The 24,656-nt window shown below is 48.3% G+C and overlaps 1 protein-coding gene across 2 annotated transcripts; it reads right to left on the reverse strand.

The window, feature by feature from the left end:
- Positions 1-319: 319 nt before the first annotated feature.
- On the reverse strand, positions 320-20,137 carry GPRC5A (G protein-coupled receptor class C group 5 member A). Of its 2 annotated transcripts, none has more exons than XM_079938247.1 (4): positions 20,029-20,137; positions 4,374-5,302; positions 1,598-1,656; positions 320-1,299 (listed from the first exon to the last, which is right to left on the reverse strand). In XM_079938247.1, exons 2-4 carry the CDS (start codon positions 5,293-5,295, stop codon positions 1,207-1,209), a joined length of 1,074 nt encoding a protein of 357 aa, XP_079794373.1. In that variant the 5' UTR covers positions 5,296-5,302; positions 20,029-20,137; the 3' UTR covers positions 320-1,206. The 2 variants fall into 2 exon arrangements, with proteins under 2 accessions (XP_079794373.1, XP_079794372.1); XM_079938246.1 differs by lacking the exon at positions 20,029-20,137 and adding an exon at positions 18,692-18,895.
- Positions 20,138-24,656: the final 4,519 nt, after the last annotated feature.

Consider the following 24,656-nt stretch of genomic DNA (forward strand, 5'->3'; position numbering starts at 1 on the left):
TGCCTCTGAGGTCTCCTCCCTGTCTGACCCGGGCTGCCAAACCCCATTCTGAAGTTGCCACTCCTCTGTCTCCTGGAGCAAAACCTCAGGTCCATGACCCTTCCCAGCTTCCCCCTCACCTTTGCCGCTCACCCCCAAAACTGGGGAACACACACTTGTCGTAGACGTAAGGAGGAGGAAAGAAAGGTCAAGTCCACACCCAGTGGGACTGAACCTTGAACTTCAGCTCCCACATGAAGACGAGAGCGAGCCTGCGACTCTCCCGTGTCCGGTGTCCACCGCTCACACTGCCACAGCAACAGTCCAAGAGCTGCCACCACACCTTTATTGCATCTCCAGTGAAGAACAGTGAGTAACTTATTTTACAAGGCACGCTCCCCCGTGAGTGGACAATACCCACTTCCAGAACGCGGGGGGTGAACACGGTCTGAGGAGCGAGGGGATGGGAGAAGAATCAGTGCTTAGAGCACTGAGCAGAACTTAGAGCAACCCAGTGCCCACATTCTCCTGGCAGAGAGAAACTGGGCTTGTCCATGCTGGTGAGGGCTGGAGGGAGATCTCCCGGTGAAGCACAGGGGGCAGGGAGGTGAGTCTGTGGACCAACGGTGAGTCTGAGAGTGAATTGGCGCTGGGGACCCTGGTTAGGCAGCATCACAGAGGTTAGCAAATTTCGGGTGACTTTTAGCGCCTGCCATCCGGGAGGTGATGGGAGGTGAAGGGAGGTGTGGGTAAGTTGGCTTCCAGTGTAGATGTGGGCGGGGTGATGTGAGAGACGGGCCTTTGCTGGTCTGCTCAGATATGAGCTCTGCTCTGAGCCAAGCGATTCTCACAGAATCAGCCCACAGTTGGAAAAGTTGGCTTCTGAGGCTGAATGAGCCAGTGTGTGGTCAGATGACCAGAGCCTGAGTCATGTGTAAGATGGCAGGGACGGTTAAGGGCCACCCTGAGTTGCCCAAGACTCCCACTCGAGAGAAGGAGCCTAACTATGGGACAAAGGAAACAACTACAGTGCTGCTGAGATCTGCGGTCCCGTCGGCCCTCATTAACCCCAGAACAGAAGAATCATGGCTGAAGGCTGCAGGGAGGCGAGGTCTTCCTGTGATGTTCTGTACAGCTTCCTGGGAAGACTCAGGACTCAGCCCTCATCCCATGAACTCCCCGCTGGCTCTGTTGACGTGCTGTGTTCATCCCACCCTTCGGGACATGTTAACTGACATCTTTCCTTCCTTCATAGTCACTGTAAGGGCTAACCCGGGACTGGGCCCGCGGAATGGAGAAGTCCTTTGGGGAGCTCCGATTCTGAAAAGAAAACACTCATATTGTTCAACCCACTCCACTTCCCGGCCATTTCCACGGCACTCTGCACTCCAACCTGGGCAGGAGTCTAACTTTCCTTCCCTTCCTCTAAGCCCTCCCCTGCCCTGCACTCCAGTCTCCTGTCCTAATCCCACGAGGCAGATTACAGGAAAGTAGACCCGCGATCCTTTCTAGGCGGCATCTAGGGGCCATCAGAGTGGCAACATCATCTATTCCCAAAGGACAAATACTCCTGGGGTGCTAACACTGCTGATGAGAAAAAGAGAAAGAGCTCATTTACCTGCAGCTGGAAATGGGTGGAGTACGGGGCATAGAATGTGTCACCTGTCTCTTCAGTACCTGAAACAGACAATGCAGATTAGGTAAATGTCAGGGTTCCCTCCTTGACAGCCCCCACCTGTGCTCGCCCCCGTTGAGTTATTTATAAAGCATGATGCTTTATCCCTTTCATTTTCTGTCTCCCTGGGAGACGGTCAGCTTCATGTGGAGGAACCTGCGTCCTCAAGCCCAGGCACAGGCAGCCCCAAACTGGTTGAACAAATGAATAACTAGCCGCGTATAATCACTACGGAAATGCTTTCCAAAACCTCTCCAGAGCCCTCCTCATCCTAGGACCACTCCAAAAGCACATCTGACACCAGTCTTTTCAGACACAGATCTGGCTGGAGGTGTACCTAGAGAGAATCTCACTGGAGAGTTACCCACTTCCTTACCTGCCCAAACAGGGGGGGGAAAAGTCACGATTTTCTTTGTGAAGGGATAGAACCTGTGAGTAATTGTTCTCTATGTATTTAGGGGAAATCAGAGGGATTTTTTTTTCGCCGCACCACACAGCATGCGGGATGTTAGTTCCCCGACCAGCGATGGAAGCCATGCCCCTTGCAGTGGAAGTACCGAGTCCTAACCACTGGACCACCAGGGAAGTCCAAAATCAGAGGGATTTAAACTCAGGAACTAAACACATACGCTCATCATGAATATGATTTAGGGAATTCCCTGGAGGTCCAGTGGCTAGGACTCGGCGCTTTCACTGTCATGGCCTGGGTTCGATCCCTGGTTGGGGAGCTAAGATCCCACATGCCGCAGGGCACGGCTAAATAAATAAATAAATACAACGTAAAGCAATCCGTTTATTTCCCACCAAATTTACCTGTTCAGTTTACTCAATAAATACCTAAACACCCTCTGTCTGTAAGATATTGTGAGGAATAGAAGCATTAATCAGAATGATTCCTGCCCTGAGGGTGCCGCTGGAGTGTCCGGAATATATGACAGCTACACAAATAACTACGCGATGAGACAGACTCTGCTAAGGTCATCTCAAAGGTCTAGAGTTAGGCGGGCGGAGCAAAGACTGAGGGAGACTGGGGAATAGGGACTCTGCAAAAGGGCAAGAATAAGGAGGGACGCATCAGGCGGAGGACAGACGCTCTTTGAGCCCAGACACGCAGGCAGGAAATTGCAGGGACTTGGTTTGTTTGAACTGAGAGCACAGCTTCAGGGGTGGTGGGTTCAGGCTGTGAAAAGCCTCATCAAGGATTCAGGAAATGCAGTGGGTGCGGGGGCGCCAGTGAGGCGTGTGGGCAGGAAGGGGCAGTGGCCAGAGAAGTATTTTAGGGAGGGGAGGCTGGCGATGGCCAATGGAATGAAGGGAAAGAAGGATTAAAGGAAGGAAGACTAGGGACTTCCCTGGTGGTCCAGTGGGTAAGACCCCAAGCTCGCAATGCAGGGGGCCCAGGTTCCATCCCTGGTTGGGGAACTAGATCCCGCATGCCGCAACTAAAAATCCCACGTGCCGCAACTAAGACCCTGCACAGCCTAAATAAATTAATGAATTAATAATAAGGGAAGGAAGACTAGTTAGGGACCCATAACACAGAGTCCAAGCATGAGGTGACAGAGTGAGAGTGTCCATTGGGAATTCACAGGAGGGGGTGGGTGGTACAATCTCCCCTCCGGCCCTCCCCCTCCCTTCACTCTTTCCACTGCGCAGGAGAGGGGCCAGGGCTGCAGAGAGAAACACCGGCAAGCTTTGCACTGAAGGCTTCAAGAGCAAAGAAATTTACTAGCTGGAGCTACGAACCTGGCCTTGGAGGTCCCTCACTCCTGTCCCACACCCACTCCCCTCCCCCGATTAGACCCAGAGGCTGATGTAAACCCAAGAGATCTATAGTTTCTGGCTATCAGTGCAGGCTGGCTGCTCAGGACTCCAGACAAGAGCAAAACTCCCTCCTGTGGGCCATGGATGGGCGACAAAATGTATCTCTTCAGGCTACATCGAAATCCTCCGTAAATTTATGGAGATTCCCACTGGTTTATGATAAAAGAGCTTTCTCCCCACTCTGTGCTCTGTGGTCACTGCACATTTCTGGAAGGATTGCCTAGTTGACATGTGTAAAGAACACCATCTCGCCCACTTGTCTCTGGGAATTTATCTAATCAATCTTTTTCCATTCCTTTGCTCCATCTTGTTTTGATTCAGAGAAATCTACATGGTAGAACATACTAGATAAAGACCACCAAGGCCAGCTTCTAGTTCTACTTGTCTCTAACTAGCTGGATGATGTTTTCTTTTTTAAATTTTTATTTGTTTATTTTTTGGCCGCATTGGGTCTTTGCTGCTGCGCGCAGGCTTTCTCTAGTTGCAGCGAGCAGGGGCTACTCTTCGTTGTGGTGTGCGGACTTATTGTGGTGGCTTCTCTTGTTGCGGAGCACGGGCTCTAGGTGCATGGGCTTCTGTAGTTGTGGCTCACGGGCTCTAGAGCGCAGGTTCAGTAGTTGTGACACACGGGCTTAGTTGCTCCGTGGCATGTGGGATCTTCCCAGACCAGGGCTCGAACCCCTGTCCCCTGCATGGGCAGGTGGATTCTTAACCACTGCGCCACCAGGGAGGTCCCTCTAGCTGGATGATTTTAAGTAAGATCTGAGCCTTGGGGACCTTATCTGTTCTATCGGGAGTATGACCTGATAATCTTGCATGTTCCTTACAGTAATAATATCTTATGATTCTCCCCCGTTTTCCCACAAGGGATTCTCTACCCAGCCCGGCTCCGTACCTTGAGTGATTCCCTCTTGAGAATAAGCTATGTTCTCCACACCATAGTTCTGTTTCATGAGCTGAGGTTTACAGAAAGCGTCCTCCACAGGGTAATCCATGGGGTTCCGTTGCTTTGTGAGCAGCTGCAGCTCGGGCGCGATATAAGCCAACAGGAAAACCCAGCCGTTGGCCACCAAGGCTGAACTGAGGATGGTGTCATCCCACTGGGGGCCGGGGGTAGGAACAAAGAGCAGGGTGACCCACGCCACCCAGATGGCGATGGAGAGGAGCATAGTGAGGTAGATGTGGGTCCCGTGTCTCTTCCAGCCAGTGAAGGATCCCCGAAAGGTGAAAGAGGCCGTGACGAAGGTCAGCGTCATCAGGAAGAAGACGTAGATGAGCAGCATGACAAAGTCCTCGTTGCGCCGAGGAGGAGAAAGCTCGGAGAAGATGTCGACGTTGGTCCTGTTCATGGTGAGGACCACGTACTCGATGGCAATGACATCCTGCACCAGACTGAAGCCCAGGGCCAGGCCCAGCATCGCCAGCATGGAGAGGGGCTGCCTCCCTTGGACCAGCTTCGTCAGGTTGAAGGCGTGAACCAGGAGGCAAGAGAAGCAGAGGGCAAAGAGGATGCCGAAGAGGAAGAAGCGTGTGGGCCCCGTGCTGCCATCCAGGTGGATGATGAAGGCGAAGGGGAGGCCAAAGACCCCCAGCACACCCAGGAGGAAGAGGAACTGGGTGGGGAGCACTTTACGCCTGTTGGAGTCCTGGGCCTTGCAGATGAAAACCAGGAGGGCGATCATGAAGGCCACCGAGGTCACGACGCCCACCGACGCCAAGGCCTCTAAGACGATACCCCAGGCTGCCTTTTTATCGCAGAGCCTGTAGTACCTGGGGTCCAGGTTCGAGCGGCAACCATCGGGGACATCTGGGGCCATTCTCGTCCTGCAAGAAAGCAAAGTTGCAGGTGGGGGTGAATCTCCCCACCAACTCAGGCACAGAGGGCCAAAAACGATTCGGAAACTATCTTGTATATTTAGCCAGGGTTTTGCCCCTGAACTTACAACGTTAGGTCAAGCTACTAGCTGTTCTCCACCTCTCATGGCAAATTCTAAAGGCTGATGAAGGGAAGAAACAATCTCATACCTTCCTCCCCGCAATTTAACTATATTAACATTTACCCTGAAGCCAGAGGGCCCAGGGCTCTGATGAGGTGTTTCAAAGTCACATCTCAAAAAATACGTCACAAATAACTTGCCAGGGTTCCTGATATGTTTGGCTAGTGTTTCCTTAGGAATTGGTGAACGTGGAAATATGTAACCGTAAAGTTAACACTTTGGGAATTCCCTGGCGGTCCAGTGGTTAGCACTCAGTGCTCTCACTGGTGGGGTCTGGGTTAGATCCCTGGTCAGGCAGCTAAGATCCCACAAGCAGGGCAGTGTGGCCAAAAAATTTTAAAAGTAAACACTTTAAACATAATTTGTCAGTCTCCAGTTTTTTGCCACCTTGGGCCCAGCCTCAGATATTATTTGCAAGCGTTCCATTCTCTCATGGACAAGAGGAGTTATCTGAACTGTAGATTTCTCTGCGGAAGGCCAGCCTTCCCCTCTCGGCCACTGGGTCCTCTTCTTCAGCTCTGCTGTCACATATTATTTTCCCTTCTTAATTAAGGTTTGTAAGGATGGCTCTGCTAATCCAGAAAAGCAATGGAAGGGGCCTTCCCTGTCATAGGGTTGGCCACGCGTTGCGGCTTGTTTGATCTTAATTCCCCAGCTAGGGATCGAACCCATGCCCTCGGCAATGAAAGTGTGGAGTCCTAACCACTGGACCGCCAGGGAATTCCCCAGAGTGAGCTCTTAATTAGCTACCTGTAAGGAGGGATGGCCTGGATGACACAAAAACAGTGGGTGACCCAACAAAAAATATTACCAATAGCTAATGCTCATTTTTACTATGAATCAGAAACCCTTCTAATCACTTCTCATATATATATTTATTAGTTTAATTTGATAGCAATCCTATAAGGTAAAAATGATTATCCCTATTTGACAGATGAGGAAACTGAGGCAGGGAGAGATCAAGTTACTTGCCCAACATCACACAGCCAGGAAATGGCAGACGCAGGATTTGAATCCAGGTTACCTGGCTCTAGGTGAGGATCCCTGGTCTTAACGACTATAGGTGCTACCTCTCCAGGGAGTTCTAACTGGCCTTAGAATGCAATCTGAGATATTCCCTCCCCCTTCCTTCCCTCATCAGATGCCCCATAAACCAGCTATTTGTGGTCCTAATTCTACTCTCTTAGTTCAGCCCCATGAAGGATAGGCGCTTCCAGGTGATAGATGACCCACAAAGCAGGTAATCTACTCACCCACTCAGGGACAATGAGAAATCGACTTGAGGTAGAGCAGTTTACTTCCTATACATCTGTCCTTAATCTCCCAGATCTGCTGCCTTTTTTCCTTCCACAAGCTCCATGTCAATTTTAGACCCAGCTGATTTCCCAAACCCCATGAAATCAAATTCCTAGGGATTCAGGGCACACGTCGGAAGATGAGTTGGGAAATGGGAAGGGAAAGGAGTTTGTATATTTCCTCAAAATGGATGATTCTCAAATTCCAAAGCCAGTGTCAGATAAGATGTTGAAATTCAGGACCGCTGTGGTTTTAACAGCTTCTCAACAAAACTATAATTTTTTTCTGAATTATATTACTGTTTATAAGTTTCTATGGCACGATTCTTTTTGATTTGTTGTATACTATTTATGCATGTAATCTTTTTTGTTTTCTAGTGTTTCTTTTTCTGATAGGATTGCTCACTCAACAGAGAAATCTTTTGAATTGACTAGAAGACAAATATTGGGGGGATGGGGAGCGGGGGCAGAGTTAGAGGAAGGGAAGGCTCATTGAGACCCCCTCCATAGAAAAGCACACGTGAGAGCTCTTGGCCTCTCCTAGTGCCAAATTGGGAGAAAATGTGCGTAAAGAAATCAGCAAGAAGAAGACAGCTAGGATTGAGAAGCAGGAAAAAGCAAAAAATACCCAGAGTCCTGCCTCTTTCCTTATAGCAGAAAAAACAGCTCAGAATTTGTGCACCATATACCCATAAATGCTTATAAACAAGATTTCTCGGGCCCTTCACAGCACTGTAGGGGTGCTGTGATCAACCCAAGACGAAAAAGAACGCCCTCCCCTCCCCTTCCATCCTGTCTCTTCAAAACCAAATCACAAAATATGACACAAATGAACTTATCCATGAGACAGAAACAGACTCACAGACGTAAAGAACAGACTTGTGGTTGCCAAGAGGGAGGGGGTGGGGGAGGGATGGATTGGGAGTTTGGGTTAGCTGATGTAAACTATTATATGTAAAATGGATAAACAAGGTCCTACTGCATAACACAGGGAACTATATTCAATATCCTGTAATAAATCACAATGGAAAAGAATTCTCTTTAAAAAGATCAAGGATTTCCCTGTTGGCACAGTGGTTAAGAATCTGCCTGCCAATGCAGGGGACATGGGTTCGATCCCCGGTCCGGGAAGATCCCACATGCCGCGGAGCAACTAATCCCATGCGCCACAACTACTGAGCCTGCGTTCTAGAGCCCAGAAGCCACAGCTACTGAAACCCGTGCGCCTAGAGCCCGTGGTCCGCAACAAGAGAAGCCCGTGCACTGCAACGAAGACCCAACGCGGTCAAAAATAAATAAATAAATTTATTTAAAAAAAAAAAAGATCAAATCACAAGACGGAGCGCAGCGAGGTGGGACACATAATGAGCAATTGCTGGCTGACTCTGCAGAGCAAACGAGCATCCTCCTCCACGTAGACAGAATTCAAACACCTGCTTCCCCTAAAGATGCAAAATACGGACTTCCCCGGTGGTCCAGTGGGTAAGACTCCACTCTCCCAATGCAGGACTCCAGGGTTCAATCCCTGGTCGAGGAACTGGATCCTACATGCCACAACTAAGAGCCCACATGCAGCAACTAAGAGTTCCCATGCCACCAACGAAGATCCCACGTGCTGCAACTAAGACCCAGCTCAGCCAACATAAATAAATAAATTCTAAAATAATAATAATAAATAAAGAGGCAGAATCATCTCTTCAGTTCAATGAGATAGCTGTGTCCCAGCATTTTTTTATTCCCATAGCCATTACGAAAAAATGATGTATATGTATATGCCATGTAACACGTACAGACATATATGAATGACTATTATGTAGATGCAAGAATTGTATATGTGTGGTGTGTTCGAATAAAATAAATAACTTAAATAATTGATGGCTTAAATCCATCTTCCATACTTTGTAATGAAATTTGCCTCTCCAAGCTTAACTTTTTTTTTTTTTTTTTGGCCACGCTGGGTGGCATGCAGGATCTTAGTTCCCCGACCAGGGATCGAACTCGTGTACCCTGGAGGGGAAGCGCGAAGTCTTAACCACTGGACCTCCAGGGAAGTCCCTGCAAGCTTCACTTTGCAATATAGCCATTCATTCAACCAGCACCACTATGTGTCAATCATGTCAATCACTCTTCTAGATGCTCAATGGTAAAGGGGAAAACAGACATCAGACATGATCGTTGCTGTAGTAGAAGAAATGGACAGATGGACGTAATCTGCCACTACTGCCACGACCTTCCTGTGGCCTTCCCTGGCCAGGGGTCTGTCACCTGCAGTCCACTCCAGGAAAATGACACCCTGGTCATCCCGACTGCATGCAGAGCACAGAGCAAAGAGTGGGTTACGTTCCACCTCCCCAGGGCAGTGCAGAATGAGACACAGGAGGAAAAAGAAAGGCAAATGCACTTCAGATACAGGCAACCCCTGAAATACAAGGCCCCCCAAAGTCTGATACACTTGGCCCTGGGTGGAACCGGACAGGGAGAGGGGACATGTCCCCTTGTCTATGCTGAGGATGCAGAAGAGGAAGAGCTGGGTCTAATTCAAGGGCAGCGTCACAGGGGAAGGGACCAGGATCCAGCATCCTCTTCACTCCCCACCTCCCCACCTCACTCCCTCTCAGATTAATCATAAGGGCAGTGTCCAGCTGGAAAGGTATTTCTCTCACCTCCCTACCCTTCCCCAGAAACTCTCCTTCCCCACCCCTCAGGGCAGTGCTGTTTGTTGACAGGTAGTTGTTATCATAATTACCTGATAATTATAAAGGAATCTGAACTTGATGACTGTCAGTCTTGAGAGACTGATGAGGTTTTCACCTAAAGGAAGGTCCTGGTGCTGCACAGAGGGATGGTAGGGCAGAGACTTCCTGCTCCCAACTTGGACCTCTAGCCCCTTCCCATCTGTGCAGCTGTGCAGGAAGGGTTTGTGTCCTGAGGCCTCCTGGTGCCCACAGACCAGGGTCCGACACTGTAAGCACATAAGGTAAGGGCTCCCTGGAGAAAGAGAACCAGGCGTGGCTTTCTTGACGTAAGAGAAGCCATTTTTGGCCTAAGTTGTTTTGTGATCTAAGCCTAGTCACAGTGCTTGCCCATGAACAGGTTTCAGAAATTAATGATCTTTTTTTTTTTTAAGATTGTTTCTTTTGGATGTGGACCATTTTTTTAAAGTCTTTATTGAATTTGTTACCATATTGCTTCTGTTTTATGTTTTGGTTTTCTGGCCAGGAGGCATGTGGGATCTTAGCTCCCCGACCAGGGATCAAACCCGCACCCACTGCATTGGAAGACGAAGTCTTAACCACTGGACCAGCAGGGAAGTCCCAGCAATTAATGATCTTAAGGGAACAAAAGAATGCAGAAATAAGCAACCGTGCTCAGGCAAGAGAAGTACCAACAGCAAAGATAATAGATCAGTTGTAAAGACTCCCAGCTCTGCTCAAAGATTAGCCTGAAGTGCTCAACCACCAGATCAACTGGAGTCTGAGGGGTGATGGTGTTGACCTTTCCTGACCCTCATGACGTCAGTCAGCAAAAGCTTGGACTCTGTGGATGCCTGAGCCCCTTCATGAATACGCATGGGGCCTTAGCTTGAAACGTCCCCAATTTTGCCATTTGGGGAGACACTGCTTTGGGCAAGATCGCCGGTGCTCTCCTTACCTGCTACAAGTAATAATAAATCCTTCCTTCTCCAGATCGTTGGCTTGGTTGTGCCTTTTGGTTCAACACTCACTAAGAAGTGAATCCAGTTTTCCAAGTAACACCACGAGCAATTGACAGTGGGTATGTAGAGAAGAACCCCACTTCCCCCAATTTCACCTCCACCTCCCACCCCCAATCGTGCAAGGGAGATGGAGAAACAGTCCCTGAATTACCTTTAAAATGCTTTTTTTTAAACTAAAAATAGAAATACCATATGACCCAGCAGTCCCGATACTGGGCATATACCCTGAGAAAACCATAATTCAGAAAGAGTCATGTACCACTATGTTCATTGCAGCACTATTTACAATAGCCCGGAGATGGAAGCAACCTAAGTGTCCATCAACAGATGAACGGGTAAAGAAGATGAGGCACATGTATACAATGGAATATTACTCAGTCATAAAAAGAAATGAAATTGAGTTATTTGTAGTGAGGTGGATGGATTAGTCTGTCATAGAGAGTGAAGTAAGTCAGAAAGAGAAAAACAAATACCATATGCTAACACATATATATGGAATCTAAAAAAAAGAAAAAAATGCTTATGAAGAACCTAGGGGCAGGACAGGAATAAAGACGCAGACGTAGAGAAAGGACTTGAGGACATGGGGAGGGGGAAGGGTAAGCTGGGACAAAGCGAGAGAGTGGCATGGACATATATACGCTACCAAATGCAAAATAGACAGCTAGTGGGAAGCAGCCGCATAGCACAGGGAGATCAGCTCGGTGCTTTGTGACCACCTAGAGGGGTGGGATAGGGAGAGTGGGAGGGAGACGCAAGAGGGAGGGGACATGGGGATATATGTAGACGTATAGCTGACTCACTTTGTTATAAAGCAGAAACTAACACACCATTGTAAAGCAATTATACTCCAATAAAGATGTTAAAAAAAAAGAATAAATTTTACCAAGATAAAGATAAAAAAATAAAACATGAAAAAAGAAGATGTTTAAAAAACACTTTTTTTAATGTTTGTTTTTATTATAGAAAATTTCAAGCATACTCAAAAACAAAGAGAATAGTATAATGAAGGCCCATCATTTGGCTTCAAAACTTACCACTATTTGGCCAGTTTTCCTTCATCTACATCCTCATCCCACTCACTAGATCGTTCTTAATCTAGTGAGAAATCCCAGACATCATTCTATTCATATATGCTACAGTATGTGTCTGTAAAAGATAAAACCCTTTTAAACTTAACCCCACTTTAAAAATTAACGATGGGGCTTCCCTGGTGGCGCAGCGGTTGAGAGTCCGCCTGCCGATGCAGGGGACACGGGTTCGTGCCCCGGTCCGGGAGGATCCCACATGCCGCGGAGCGGCTGGGCCCGTGAGCCATGGCCGCTGAGCCTGCGCGTCCGGAGCCTGTGCGCCGCAACGGGAGAGGCCACAGCAGTGAGAGGCCCGTGTACCGCAAAATAAATAAAAAAATAAATTAAAAATTAACGATGACCCTTTACTATCAAATATCCAGTTAGGGTTCATAGTTCTCAGTTCTCTCAAACGGTTTTTTTTTTAAACTTCTGAGAAAGTAATCTTTTATCTGAGTGACTAATTTTTTTGGAATTATCCTTCCTACTTCACCTCTCCTCCACCCTCTTCCACCTAATTCACCCTCCTCCACCCCTTCCCCAGCATGACAGCGATTTCGCAACGGGTCTGAAGTGTCCTAAGCACTTTGAATTCTGTCAGAGAGAAATCAAACTCACCAAACGCACTCACAAGCAGGTCTGCACTAAGGAGGCGCTGGGTCACATAGGGAATGGCCCAGATGAGCCACCAGGAAGGTGGCTGGGGACGAAGGACAGGGTTCTGAGAAGCTGAGGTCTTCTAGCAAGCAGGGTTTGAGGAAGAAAAGGGAAGCATCAGAATTTAGGATTAGAAACCGCCAGGAGCTAAAGCAACAGCCTCAGAGAAGAACCTAAGGGCTGGAGCAGAAGGAGAAAATGAAATGGAACTGGTGGTCATATGGACATCGTATGACCAGAGTCATAACCAGATTCTGGTCTGGTTATGTCTGCTCATAACCAGAGTCAAGGGCAGACAGACCTATGGGAATTCCCTGGTGGTCCAATGCTTAGGACTCTGCGCCCTCACTGCCGTGGCCCGGGTTCAATCCCTGGTCGAGGAACTAAGATCCCACGAGTTGCGAGACACAGCAAAGACAAAAAAGGGCAGAGAGACCTAGGGTCCAACCAAGAAAGGACTTGCTCCTACAAAGACCAAACAGGGGGCAGCCCTGGCCGCGGCTGGGCTCCTGTCTAAGTGACCCCAGGTGTCTTCTCTAGCGTGGATTCTGAGCAAGCAGAGACAGTAAGCAGAGGGATTTACTGGAATCCAGTCATTCACTCCCACTCACTTCCCTGATTGACTAAACCCTGCACTCTGGAGGGAGATGGTGAGGTTTCAGCGTGTGCACCCTCTGGCCTGAGACACGAGAAAGGACTTTGAGTCATGAGGGTGAGACCCTCTTCACTTATTACAGCAGCTGAGCCAACTACCGCCGTCCAATAATCCACCAACACCCACAACCAAGACGCTGACATCCCTCAGCACTGCCTTTAGCCCTTTTCAGGTGAGCCAAGGCATGACAGAAAGGTTAAAAAAACAAAAACGAAGGAGGGAGGAAAGGGAGAGGGAAAGGAGAAAGAAGAACCAGAAACCGGGGCTGAGGGGGAGGGGAGGACAGGGAAGGAGGGAGTCGCTGCGCTCAATTCCCAGCCCTGTGACTCCGCCCCTTTAGGAAAGAGGGGTTTCAGCGGCCTCTGTGTGCGGACACCGTCTCCTGGAACCTCCAGCCTCTCCAAAGCGGGGCTGGGTGCTGAACGAGGGGGTCTGAGCCCATGTCCAGTTCCTCTGTTCACCCCTCCGGGCAACTCCTTGTAGACAATTTCCAAATCACTTTCTCCCTCCCCCTCATCCTCCTTCCTGCCCCATTTCCTGTCATTAAAAGAATACGTGTTGCAAACTCCTAACCAAACCCCAGACCAGGGCTGGAGGTGAGCTTGAAGGGTCTGAGTAGGGGCTGGGCTCAAGACACAAGGTGAACGCTCACCTGCCAGACAGAGCCACAGGGGTGCTAGAGCAGGACTGGCCCTAGATTGGCCTTGACACACAGCATTGACTGGGATGCAGGGACAAATTCCAGCATGTGAAGGGTCTCTCAGCTTCTCCTTTGCAACCTCTGAGACTCCTCTTTCCCCAGAGAGGTGGGGAGGTGTCTGGAGTTACTTACGTCCAGACCTAGTAGGTTTTCGAACTGACTGTATGCGGCCCACCCCAGATTACCTGAGCAGGAATTACCCGCGACCCTGAATCTTGCCCAGAGCTGATCTTATGTTCCTCCTTATGAGATCTGTCTCCTTCTGTCATCTAAAAAGAAGAAGACGATACATGTATAACTGATTCACTTTGCTGCACACCTGAAACTAACACAACACTGTAAATCAACTATATCCAATAAAAAAATATTTTTAATAAAAAGAAATAAAGAAGAGGACGATACTGACCTCTTAAGACAACTGCCTGGGGAATGATACCAAATAACTCAAGTGTTTGTTAAAGCTGGGCCTTCACACCATCCCAAGCCAGGCAAATTGGCAATTTTCTAGCATTTTAATTTTCTCTCTATTCTTGGAATTGCCACATTCAATCAGTAGTAATAACAATAGTCACAATACAAGTATGATTAAAACTAATGACAACTACTGTCACATACTGAGTCCTCTTATGAGCCAGGCTCGATGCTGAGTGTTTGTTTCTCTATGTGTGTTCACTCATTGACATGCTTTTACATCTATTTTCTTATTTAATATTCCTACAACCCATTTTACAGGTGATAAGACTGACTCTTGGAGAGATGAAGTTACACATCCAGTGTGAATTAGTTAGGAAGAATATCCCTTTATGAGTAGTCTTAATTAGAATTTAATCTTTTGTTTCATCTCTAAAACACTATTACGCTCTCTGAAGCTTTTCTCCCTGACTCCAGCTTCACTCTATTTTTTTTTTTTTTTGAAATTGAAGTATAGTTGATTTACAATGCTGTGTTAGGTCCTGGTGTACAGCAAAGTGATTCAGTTATACATATGTATATATTCTTTTTCGTATTCTTTTCCATTATGGTTTATTACAGGATATGGAATATAGTTCCCTGTGCTATACAATAGGACCCTGTTGTTTATCCATTCTCTGTATAATAGTTTGCATCTGCTAACCCCAAACTCCCAATCCATCCCTCCCTTACACCCCTCCCCTTGGCAACCACAAGTCTGTTCAAGCCTCTCTCTATTTAAACCACATCCAAGAAGTCTCCAAAATAAGCAATCCTGCATTTGGTCAATCTCCCTGCATTTGCTGTGGTAAGTGTACAAATCATGCAGACCCGCAGACAGAAGGTGTGGCCGCTGCCCCTAGGAGCACCAACAGAGTCACACTGACATACAAATAAGGCTTGCAGAGTGTGCAGGAATGCTGAGGGCACACGGAAAACAGGGACCCACTCTACCTAAAGTGTTAAAAAAAAAAAAAGACTTTAGAGAGGAGACCAGGGGGAGATGAGGCCTGAAAGATGGGCAGGGAATGGTGGGAGATTTTAAGAAGGGAGAACCAAATGGAGCTTAGAAATACAGGCTCGTGAGGAGAGAGATCCAGTTTAACTTTGTTAAATCTAAGATGAATTGGGGGGACTTCCCTGGCAGTTCAGTGGTTAAGACTCCACGCTTCCACCACAGGGGGCACGGGTTCGATCCCTGGTCGGGGAACTAAGATCTTTTTTTTAATTGAAGTATAGTTGATTTACAATGTTGGGTTAGTTTCATGTGTACAGCTAGGTGATTCAGTTATAAATATATTCATTCTTTTTTAGATTCTTTTCTCATATAGGTTATCACAGAGTATTGAGTAGAATTCCCTGTGCTATACAGTAGGTCCTTGTTGGTTTTCTGTCTCATATATAGTGAGGGGTGTGTGTGCGTTCATGCCAGATTATGCCCTCTTTTTACAGTGGAGGAAACAGAGGAACAGAGACATTAAATAACTTGCCCAAGATCACCTGGCTCTTAGAAGCCAGGCTCCTGGGAGTTCCCTGGTGACTCAGTGGTTAGGACTCAGCACTTTCACCGCCACAGCCCGGGTTCAATCCCTGGTCAGGGAACTGAGATCCCACAAGCCGAGTGGCACGGCCAAAAAAAATTTTAAATAAAAGCCAGGCTCCACGACACCAGATTGTGCTGAGCCTGCGTGCTTGAACATGTGAGTCTGAGGCTCAGGAGAGGTTTGGGCTATGAGCACAGATGGGGGGTCACGGGCTCATAGCAGGTGTCGGAAGGCTTTGGAGGAGACCAGATCACACAGGGAGCCTGCACGGCAGCAAGAGAGCCAAAGACAGAACCCCGGGACACCGTCTCATGGAAGCAGGAGTCAGCAAAGGTTGTTCAAAGGAAATTGCCAGGGTTAGTACAAGAAACAAGCCCGGCTGGTTTCCTAGAAGTCCAGGAGCAGTTTCCCAAAGAGTGGTCGATGGAGTTAAATGATACAAGGGCAGCAAAGAAGAGAAGGCGTGGGAAGGAATCTTTGGGTTTAGCAATTTAAAAGCATAGCAAAAGAAAAATAAATAAATCATTAAAAGCATATTAATTAAATGCATAATTAAAAGCATATTAATTAAAAGCATATCAGCGCCTTTTTGTCTGTTATAACAGATTCAGCCTCAATGTGAGCTTCAAGGCTTTTCTCCAACTGGTCCTCCCATCCACTTTTTCCTGGTTTCCTCACTCCCCTCCCCACATCTGTGCAAGGTAAGCAAAACTTCCAAGAGTCTTTTCTATCTGGAAGGGAACTGGGGCTCATCCAAGACCCTCTCTACAAAGTTGCTCTTTGCCTCATCCCATGCATTCTTCTCCTTGCCAGAAAGACCCTTCTCCTAGTCACAATTCATGTACCATGTTTCGTATAAACTTGACCCCAAACTTACCTCTACCGTGAGGGTTTTTTAATTATTAGTCCCATCTCATTCTAAATTTGTAGATCTCTTCATAGTTTTTACAATTAAGTATTTCTCGGTGCTCAAGTTTTTCCATATATATGTCATATATTATAAATTAATATCAGTGCTAACTCGCCTATCAGATAACAAGCTTCTTACGGAAATAGAGCAAGTCTTCTATGTGTTGGTATCTCCCTATGTGCTCTGCACAGTGGTTGTTGAGCAAACGTTCTGGACTAAAACTGAGCGTGAATAGAACTCAAAGCAAGTTATTCATGAGCAAGTATGAGTAATGGGGAGGAAGAATTTGGGGAGCTGAAAATGTGCTGATGCTAACCCTTATATTTTTATCTAGGCTGAGCTCTAAGATGAGGCTGGAGTCCCACAGAAATTTCTCTGCCCTAGTGTGAAGGATTAGCTGTAAATGGAAAATGTCTACAGGGAAATGTCCAGGATCCCCTCTTCTGGGTAAGCCATCCGTATTCTGATGACATAAAAGTGATGCATCATGGCAACAGCTTATGAATAACATCTGAATATCACTGAGTTGAATTTCTATTAGTAACTGGGAGAAAATAAATCATCATTCCACCACAGGCAGATATAAACAAGTATAACAACAGTGTTCATCCCAATTTATTCACTTTTGGAGGTATTACCATCTTCCTCTGTTCTAAACTTTAGATAAATTACTGAAATATAAAATAAAATACTTGAAATCCCCTTTTTTAACTTAAGATTTTGAGTGAAACTACTAAATCTCTTAGGCCCAGAATTTTAAGATATGAAATTTCCAGGAAATAGGTGGATAAAGTGAAGGCCTCTACTGGTATACCACCTCAAAGCCCTCAAAGACACCTTCTTTCAAGTATTTTATTTCAGCATATGAAGGTAACATATTTATGTTCCCAAGCTAAACTTACCTCTCCTTACAAGCCTTTGTTTCTAAACCCTGAGAATGGTACTACCATACACTCAGTGTATCTAAAAATACAATATAGACTATCTAATGTGGGGGAAGATAGAGAGAGCAGACCATATGGCCAAAAATTAGATGACAATAGCAAGCAACTCTTATTACAATAAATGTAAATGGTAATTTTTTATTTTGAAAAGACTAAATTAAACCATATTATACCTATAAGAACCTCACCTAAAACAACAAGAGTCAGAAAAGTTGAAAGCAAAAGAAAGGAAAAAATGAAAATAAGTGCAAAAAAAAGGAACAATAACATATGTTTATTTAGCAAGTATCATGTATCAGGTACAAAGTTAAATAATAGCTTGCTCAAGGTAAGAAAATTAAGTAAGAGTTGAGTTATTAATATCACACAAAGTTTAGTCAAGACAAAAAGCTATTATATTGACCTAAAAGCTTTTTTAATAGTAATTAAGAATACTCCACATTGAAGATACAACCATCATAAACTTTTATGCACTGAATAATACAGCACCAAAATACCTAAAACAAAAGCTACCAGAAATACAAGGAGAAATCAAAAGAAATACTATAGTTACAGAAACTTTAATACTTCTTTATCAGTCTTCAGCAGATGAAATAGAAAAAGCAAACAGTAATATGGTAAATTTTTATAAATGTTCTATGGATCCTTCAATATGCCCTATCTTCATATTTTATTAGGTCTCTACTATTAATCATGTAATTCAGATCCTCTATATCTGTGATCAGCAAAGGACCAGATAATAAGGAACTTAGAAAATGGCTTTGCAGGCCATTTGTTTGCAGCTGAGAGCAGTCATAGATGATACACAGACAATGAGCATAACTGAGTTCCAGTAAAACTTTATTTACAAAAACAGACTGTGGGAAGTGTTTTGCCAGGAATGTAGTTTACCAGCCCTCTCTATATGATTTCTTTTATAGAAGTGGTCATGGAATGTTTATAAAAACAGCATATTCTAGATCACACCAAAAAAAAAAAGCCTGAAATAAGAAATGTACAGGAATAATGCACAGAAATGTATATAATCTGACCACAGGCAATAAAAATAGGAATATAAGTAGAAGCAAAAACACCAAACTACTCAGAAAATTTGAGACTCCTCAAGGAAAATTATTATTCGATTCATTGTTTTTAAAGGCCCTGTCATACCAACACATCATTTCCTACCCATTTCCTCAGCTCAGTCTGTGGAGTTTTAAATAGCAGTGGACCTGAAGACAAACCCCCAGAATGAGAATAAAAATCACAGTCAAAACTCTTCTTCACGCCCTCTTACCTTCAATGCCCACCAAGGAGTGGAATACAAAGAAGCAGACTCCAATGAGGACGCCCAAAGAGACACACACAGATAGAGAAGGGCTAGAATCTCGCCCCGGGAAGGAGCTGGGGGCCTTTCCAAGACCCCTTAGGAGGAACTCAAGGCCCAGCCCAGGCCTCCTCACAGCTACATGGCCTGCAGAGCTGGGATGAGAAATCAGGCTTCCTGACTCAAGGCTCAGAGCGCTTCCCTGGAATGTTAGCTCGTTCTGAGTTCCGCTCATTCCCATCTGTCCTTGGAGCACCCACCTACCTCTCCACACCCCAGAGCAGCCTCTTTCCTGGGTGACACCTCTGCTGGCCCTCCTTCCCCGCCCCCCCCCCCATTTCTTCCCTCTCCTAGGAGAAGCCAGCACACAGACCGGAGGGCGGAGTTCTGACCCCCTATCCTCACCCCTCCCCAGGCCCCTCCTATCTGAAGTGGCTCAAGTATTCCCCTTCAGGAATGAGCCCACAGGCCTGGCCGATTCAACCAAACCCTTCAACAGGTGTGGCGTTTACAAAACCCTCAGAGGCAAAACTCAGCCTGGAAAGAAGTCAGGAATGGAAAGTCCTTCAAGTTCCTTGAACCGGAGCTGCTTCCCCTTCCTTCCCCCATTGATGTTTAAGGGACCATCTTGGACAGTTTGGGCCCATTGCCGAGTCCCATCTGGTTGGTGCCTGAAAGTGGGCTATTACTGGACATTCAACCCAGGGGATCCAGAGCAATTCAAGGGACAGCAGAGGAGGGAATGCTGCAGAGCTGAGGGCCGCACTCACGTCAAGAGAAGGGACGGCTTCCAGAATCTACTTCCCCAAATTCAGAAGGGCACACTTGTCGTGGAAGGACAGAATAAATGGACACTTTACAGTACCTGGGGAAAGTAGCAGTGGTCACCATCTCCTGCTTCCTGCCCACCCACGCAATTCCCTGCCATTCCTCTAAGATCTTCCTCCTACTTTTCTCTTCCCCTAGACTGACCCCAGAACTGCTCACCTGCCGGGCCAGGATTCCACCTACTCAGTTTGTTCAATGTGTCTGAGCAGAAACTATTTATCCTGATTATCTTTTTGCTCTCTGCCTCTTAGCCTGGGAATGGGATGGGGGTGTGGGATCTGAATTGAATTAAACTACAGGAATTCCTTTCCTGGGATTGTTTTTTGCTCCGAGCCAGCTGCAGTCCATTATCAGGGTTTCTTTCCTCTTGTATCCCCCCTCCCAGCGCCGCTCTCCCACCCCCACCGCGCGTCCCCCCCGCCCCGGAGGATTGCAATCCCGAGGCCGGGCGCGTTCCGTGCTCAGTGCGCCTCACTTACCCTGGTACCTTGGCTTTGGCGAGTGAACTTGGCGCTGCTTCCCGCGCGCAGAGGCAGCACAGGAGCCCCTGGGTGCTAGCGGAGCCCGCGGGCAGCAATCCCGCCCTCCCGGCGCGGAGCAGTTATAAAGGCGGCTGTCGCCGGCGGGAGGAGGGAGAGAAGGGGTGAGCAGAGGCACAAGGGGCGGGGGAGGGTCAGGGTGGGGTGGGGTAGAGGACACGCCTATTCCAGTTCCACTGCACCGCTTGCTGTTATGAAAATAAAGTCCCCGTGCCAGGGAATGAGCCAAAAGCCGCCTGACGTCAGCAGCACAGCCACCCTTGAAATAGGTGGTGGTGGTGATGGGAGGGGCCACCCAAGGCACCCAACCCGCCCCACCCGGCGCATCAGCAGCTCAGGACGTCCCAGGGCGGCGGGTGGGGGGTGCGGGGGGGTAAAGAAAGGAGTCAGAGGGGACCGCTCAGTATCCGTCCTGCCTGCTGTCACCTCCAGGAGGGAGCCACACCTGCCCTTGCTCCGGGCACTCCTGTGCGCCCAGGGCAAGGGATAGACAGCTTGCAGTGCCTGGGGCCCCTGGGAAGCTAGGCCCGGGACAGGAGGAGCTGGCCACCCTCTCGGATCTCCCCAGCCAAGGCAGGTGAAGCCAAGGAAAGCCTCCTTCCTGGGCCCAGAGTCAGCTCTGCAGTTCCGCCGTCGGAGCTGTCCCCAGACGGGCACCGTGAAGGCTGCCCCAGTGCGGAGAGACGGGGAGATGTTTCCCTGTCTACTTTCCTACCTCTCTTAAAGCCTTGATGATGCAGGTGGGGGAGAATGTGGATGCCAGATAAAACTATGAAATAAAGGAATTTGCCTTTGGTGTCTGGTTCCCTCTCCCTCCGCTGCCCACTCCTTGGCCATGATCAAGCCAGTGCCACTGAAACCTGTCTTTATTGACTTGTCAGACAGTCCCTGAGTGGCTGCCTCCCGGGTGCTGGCCTCAGGCAAGGCCCTACCCCACTGCCTGGCAGGAGGGCGCTGTGTGCTTTTGAGGTGCTGTTTAGTTATCGCACTGGTCAGCTACCTGGGATACTATGCATATAGTGAACGGGGAGGCCTAGGGCTCCCCGGCTTTCTCCTCACGTCTCCTCACACCCCAAGTTTCCAGTCTTTTTAAAGGTGACTTTTTGGAGACAGTGCCTCCACCTTTGTTAGGTTTTTATTTCTCTCTCTCAAGAAACCACAGCCAATGTCTTGAGTCCTGGAACACTTCCCTTGAGGCCTGCAGCTCAAGTCCACAGGCTCCTCTCCCAGGCTCCTAGGCGTGCATGTGCGTGTGCGTGTGCGTGTGCGTGTGCGTGTGTGTGTGATTGTCAGGGACTGGAAATGACGGTGCCTTTTAGTGCGTGTCATCTGCTGAATCAGGTCTCCTCTCGTGACCAGTTTTCTCATCTGTTGAATGAGGAAGTTGAACTAATTCAGCCTTGTCCCATAGATATGTCATTCAAGGCACGACGGTCAGCCACACGTGTAATTTAAACTTTCTAGCAGCCACATTAAAAGAAATAAAAAGAAACACGAGGAATTAATTTTCATGATGTATTTTACATAACCCAAGAGACCCCAGACATTATCATTTCAACATGTAATCAATATTTTTAAAACTATTAATGAGCTACTTTACATTCTTTTTTTTTTCAAACTACATCCTCAAAGGCCCAGTATGTGTCTTATGCTTCCAGCCCTGACCAGATTGGACCAGCCACAGATCAAGTGCTCAGAAGCCCTGGACCAGCCGTTTCTAAGGGCTCTTCGGGCACTGGCATTTTAGGGGTCTGGATCACCAAGGCTAGGGTGAGGTTCATGACATCAAGAAAAAAATATCAGGGCTTTCCTGGTGGCGCAGTGGTTGAGAGTCCGCCTGCCGATGCAGGGGACACGTGTTCGTGCCCCGGTCCGGGAAGATCCCACATGCCGCGGAGCAGCTGGGCCCGTGAGCCATGGCCGCTGAGCCTGCGCGTCCGGAGCCTGTGCTCCGCAACAGGAGAGGTCACAGCGGTGAGAGGCCCGCGTAGCAAAAAAAAAAAAAAAAAAAAAAAAAAAAAATGTCAAATTGGAGGAGGTAGTGAAAGCAGAGGGCTCATCACTGTGGGGATCTGCCCCACATCCCCCTACCTCCGACGTCTACAAGAAACTCGGGGAAACCTAGTGAGAAAGGGGTGCATGTGTTTTGTTTCTCCTGTTGCTGCCCCTTCCCTAGTGCCGGCTGGCGGGCGGGCTGGTGGGTCCAGGGCTGCGTGCAGGACAGCTTTATGGGGTTGCGTTTTGAAGCCCGGCCCTTGGTCGCCTGTGCCCATGAGTGTCCGCCCTTCTGTTGACTTCAGATTTCCCACCTTGTCCTCTTAGCACTCTCCCTTCTACCCTCCTTTTAACCTCCTTTCCTCCTGCCATCCCTTTATCAGTAGCCAGCCCAGCGCCAAGCCAGGACTGGGGTGAGGCACTCAGGGCACAACATTTAAGGTGACACTAACACAGCCCTGAGAGTGGGCGCCCTCTTAAAATCTGATCCCTGGGTGCCTTGCGCTGCCCCAGAATCCTTGCGGGTCCAGCTGTCTGAGAGGTGGGGTAGGGCTGGGAGGTAGACTGAGGAGGGCGGGGTAGCTGAGTAATTGTGAGACGCCCCCAAGGAAGACAGGGAGGGACCCAGTAGCTGAAATAATTCATTTGCTGATGGTCCAGAGAACAAGGTTGAGGCCCTTGGAAATCAGTGAGAGAAAGACCATAAGGGGAGTCTGGAGACCCAGGTACGATCCAACTCAAGTTCTCCTCCTCTGAGTGTTACCTGGCTTCGAGTGACAGGTGGCATTGTTGAGGGACACAGAAGGGAAGCTCAAGTGACTGGAAATGAGAAGAGAGAGGCTCACAATAAGGGCGCTTGTTCCAGAGGCTGGAGAGCACCTTCATTCAGCTGCAAGGCCGGCAGAGGTCACTTTCCATGAGGAGGGGCCTGGGTCTGCCTCCCTCTGGGAGCCCCAGAACCAGTCCTCGCTGACGCGTCCCTCTCCCGCCCAACCGTCGCCACCAGGACCCCATCGTTGATTGCAGGACTGAACCGGGAATGCGGTGGCTCTCCCAGTGCGCTGGTGCTCTGACTCCTTCACCAAGGCCACCTCAGCATCTGGGTCTGTAGAACCTCAGGGCAGGGGCTGCCCCTTTCTCTCCCCACACTTCCTCACCAGCAAGATGGAAGGTGCCACCTGCCCGCAGCCCGCCCCCCGCCCTCCATGAAATCCCATTTAAGAAGCGCAGTGGACTTCCCTGGTGGTGCAGTGGATAAGACTGAGCTCCCAATGCAGGGGGCCCAGGTTCGATCCCTGGTCAGGGAACTAGATCCCACATGCATGCCACAACTGAGAGTTCTCATGCCACAACTAAGGAGCTCATGTGCTACAACTAAGGAGCCGGCAAGCCACAACTAAGACCCAGTGCAACCAAATAAATAAATAAATATTTTTTAAAAAATAAATAAGTCTGCTCCCTTGGGAAACCTGTAAGCAAGTGGACCCTTGTGGAAACGCCAGGTGAGGTTGAAGTGGCCTTTTAAAACAAACAAAAAAGGAAGCATCTGAGGAAGAATTCCCTGGCGGTCCAGCAGCTAGGACTCCGATTTTCCACTGCAGAGGGCATGGGCGGATCCCTGGTCAGGGAATCCCACATGCCATGCCGCGAGGCACAGCCAAAAAAAAAGAAGCATCTGAGTTGGAGGAGAAAAACACAGGGTAATTTTATGTCCTCAGGTCATTACACTCATGGAATGGAGGGGATCACAGAACCTCAGCTCCGGCCAGCTTCCTGCTAATCGTGGCTTCTCCACCCAATTACTAAACTGAACCGGAAGCAGCTAAGAGCCAACTACACACCAAGCATTGCAGGGAATGTAACACATGTATGAGAAAGATGCTACTCTGTCTCTACGCCTGAAAGGAATCTCAATGTCTTTTACAGCCATTTAGCAGCTGCGGATGAACTTCTATATAACATGCTAGGGACTCATAAGAAAACCGCCTTGAAGGAGCTCAGTCTGGAGGAGAGATGGTTGTAACGAAACAAATGTATGCATTGTGTTACATGTTATGCTGAAGGAAGGAACACACGGGGCCACAGCTGGGCATGAAAGGCCGCATCATTCAGGGTAGCCCTCCCCCGGGGGGTGAGGCTTCCAGGAAGAGTAAGTTTTTCAGCTGGAACAGCAGGAGGGCGAGTGACAGCCTGGAGGGCCTTCCAGGCTGAGAGGACAGACTTTGCAAAGGCACAGAGGTTGTGACAGCCCTGCCCATCAGTACAGCGTGGACACCGAGCGTGGACAGCGGGAGATGAAACCGGACAAGTAGACAGTGGCCAGCTGGAGTGTGGAGTCCCAGACTCATCCCGGAAGCAGAAGGGCACTGCAGCAGGAAGCAGGTGGCCCACCTGCCCTTTGAGAATGTGTGAGACGGGCAGCCCCTCCGGCGACCGGTGTCTTTTTTTATTTCTTGGCCGCTCTGCCTGGCATGCGGCATGTGGGAGCTTAGTTCCCCGACCAGGGATCGAACCTGCACCCTCTGCAATGGATGCATGGATTCTTATCCAACGGACCGCCAGGGAAGTCCCAG

The sequence above is a fragment of the Stenella coeruleoalba genome, assembly GCF_951394435.1.
Source record: "Stenella coeruleoalba genome assembly, chromosome: 11".
Taxonomy (NCBI): Eukaryota; Metazoa; Chordata; class Mammalia; order Artiodactyla; family Delphinidae; genus Stenella; species Stenella coeruleoalba.

What these genes read in the sequence shown, in the direction of transcription:
- GPRC5A (XM_079938247.1), bottom strand. Translation starts at nt 5,295, where the DNA reads ATGGCCCCAGATGTCCCCGATGGTTGCCGCTCGAACCTGGACCCCAGG. An exon ending in TCAAGAGGGAATCACTCAAG is followed by an intron (nt 1,657 to 4,373) that starts GTACGGAGCCGG and finishes TGTCTGTTTCAG; the next exon opens with GTACTGAAGAGACAGGTGAC. An exon ending in CCACCCATTTCCAGCTGCAG is followed by an intron (nt 1,300 to 1,597) that starts GTAAATGAGCTC and finishes TTTTCTTTTCAG; the next exon opens with AATCGGAGCTCCCCAAAGGA.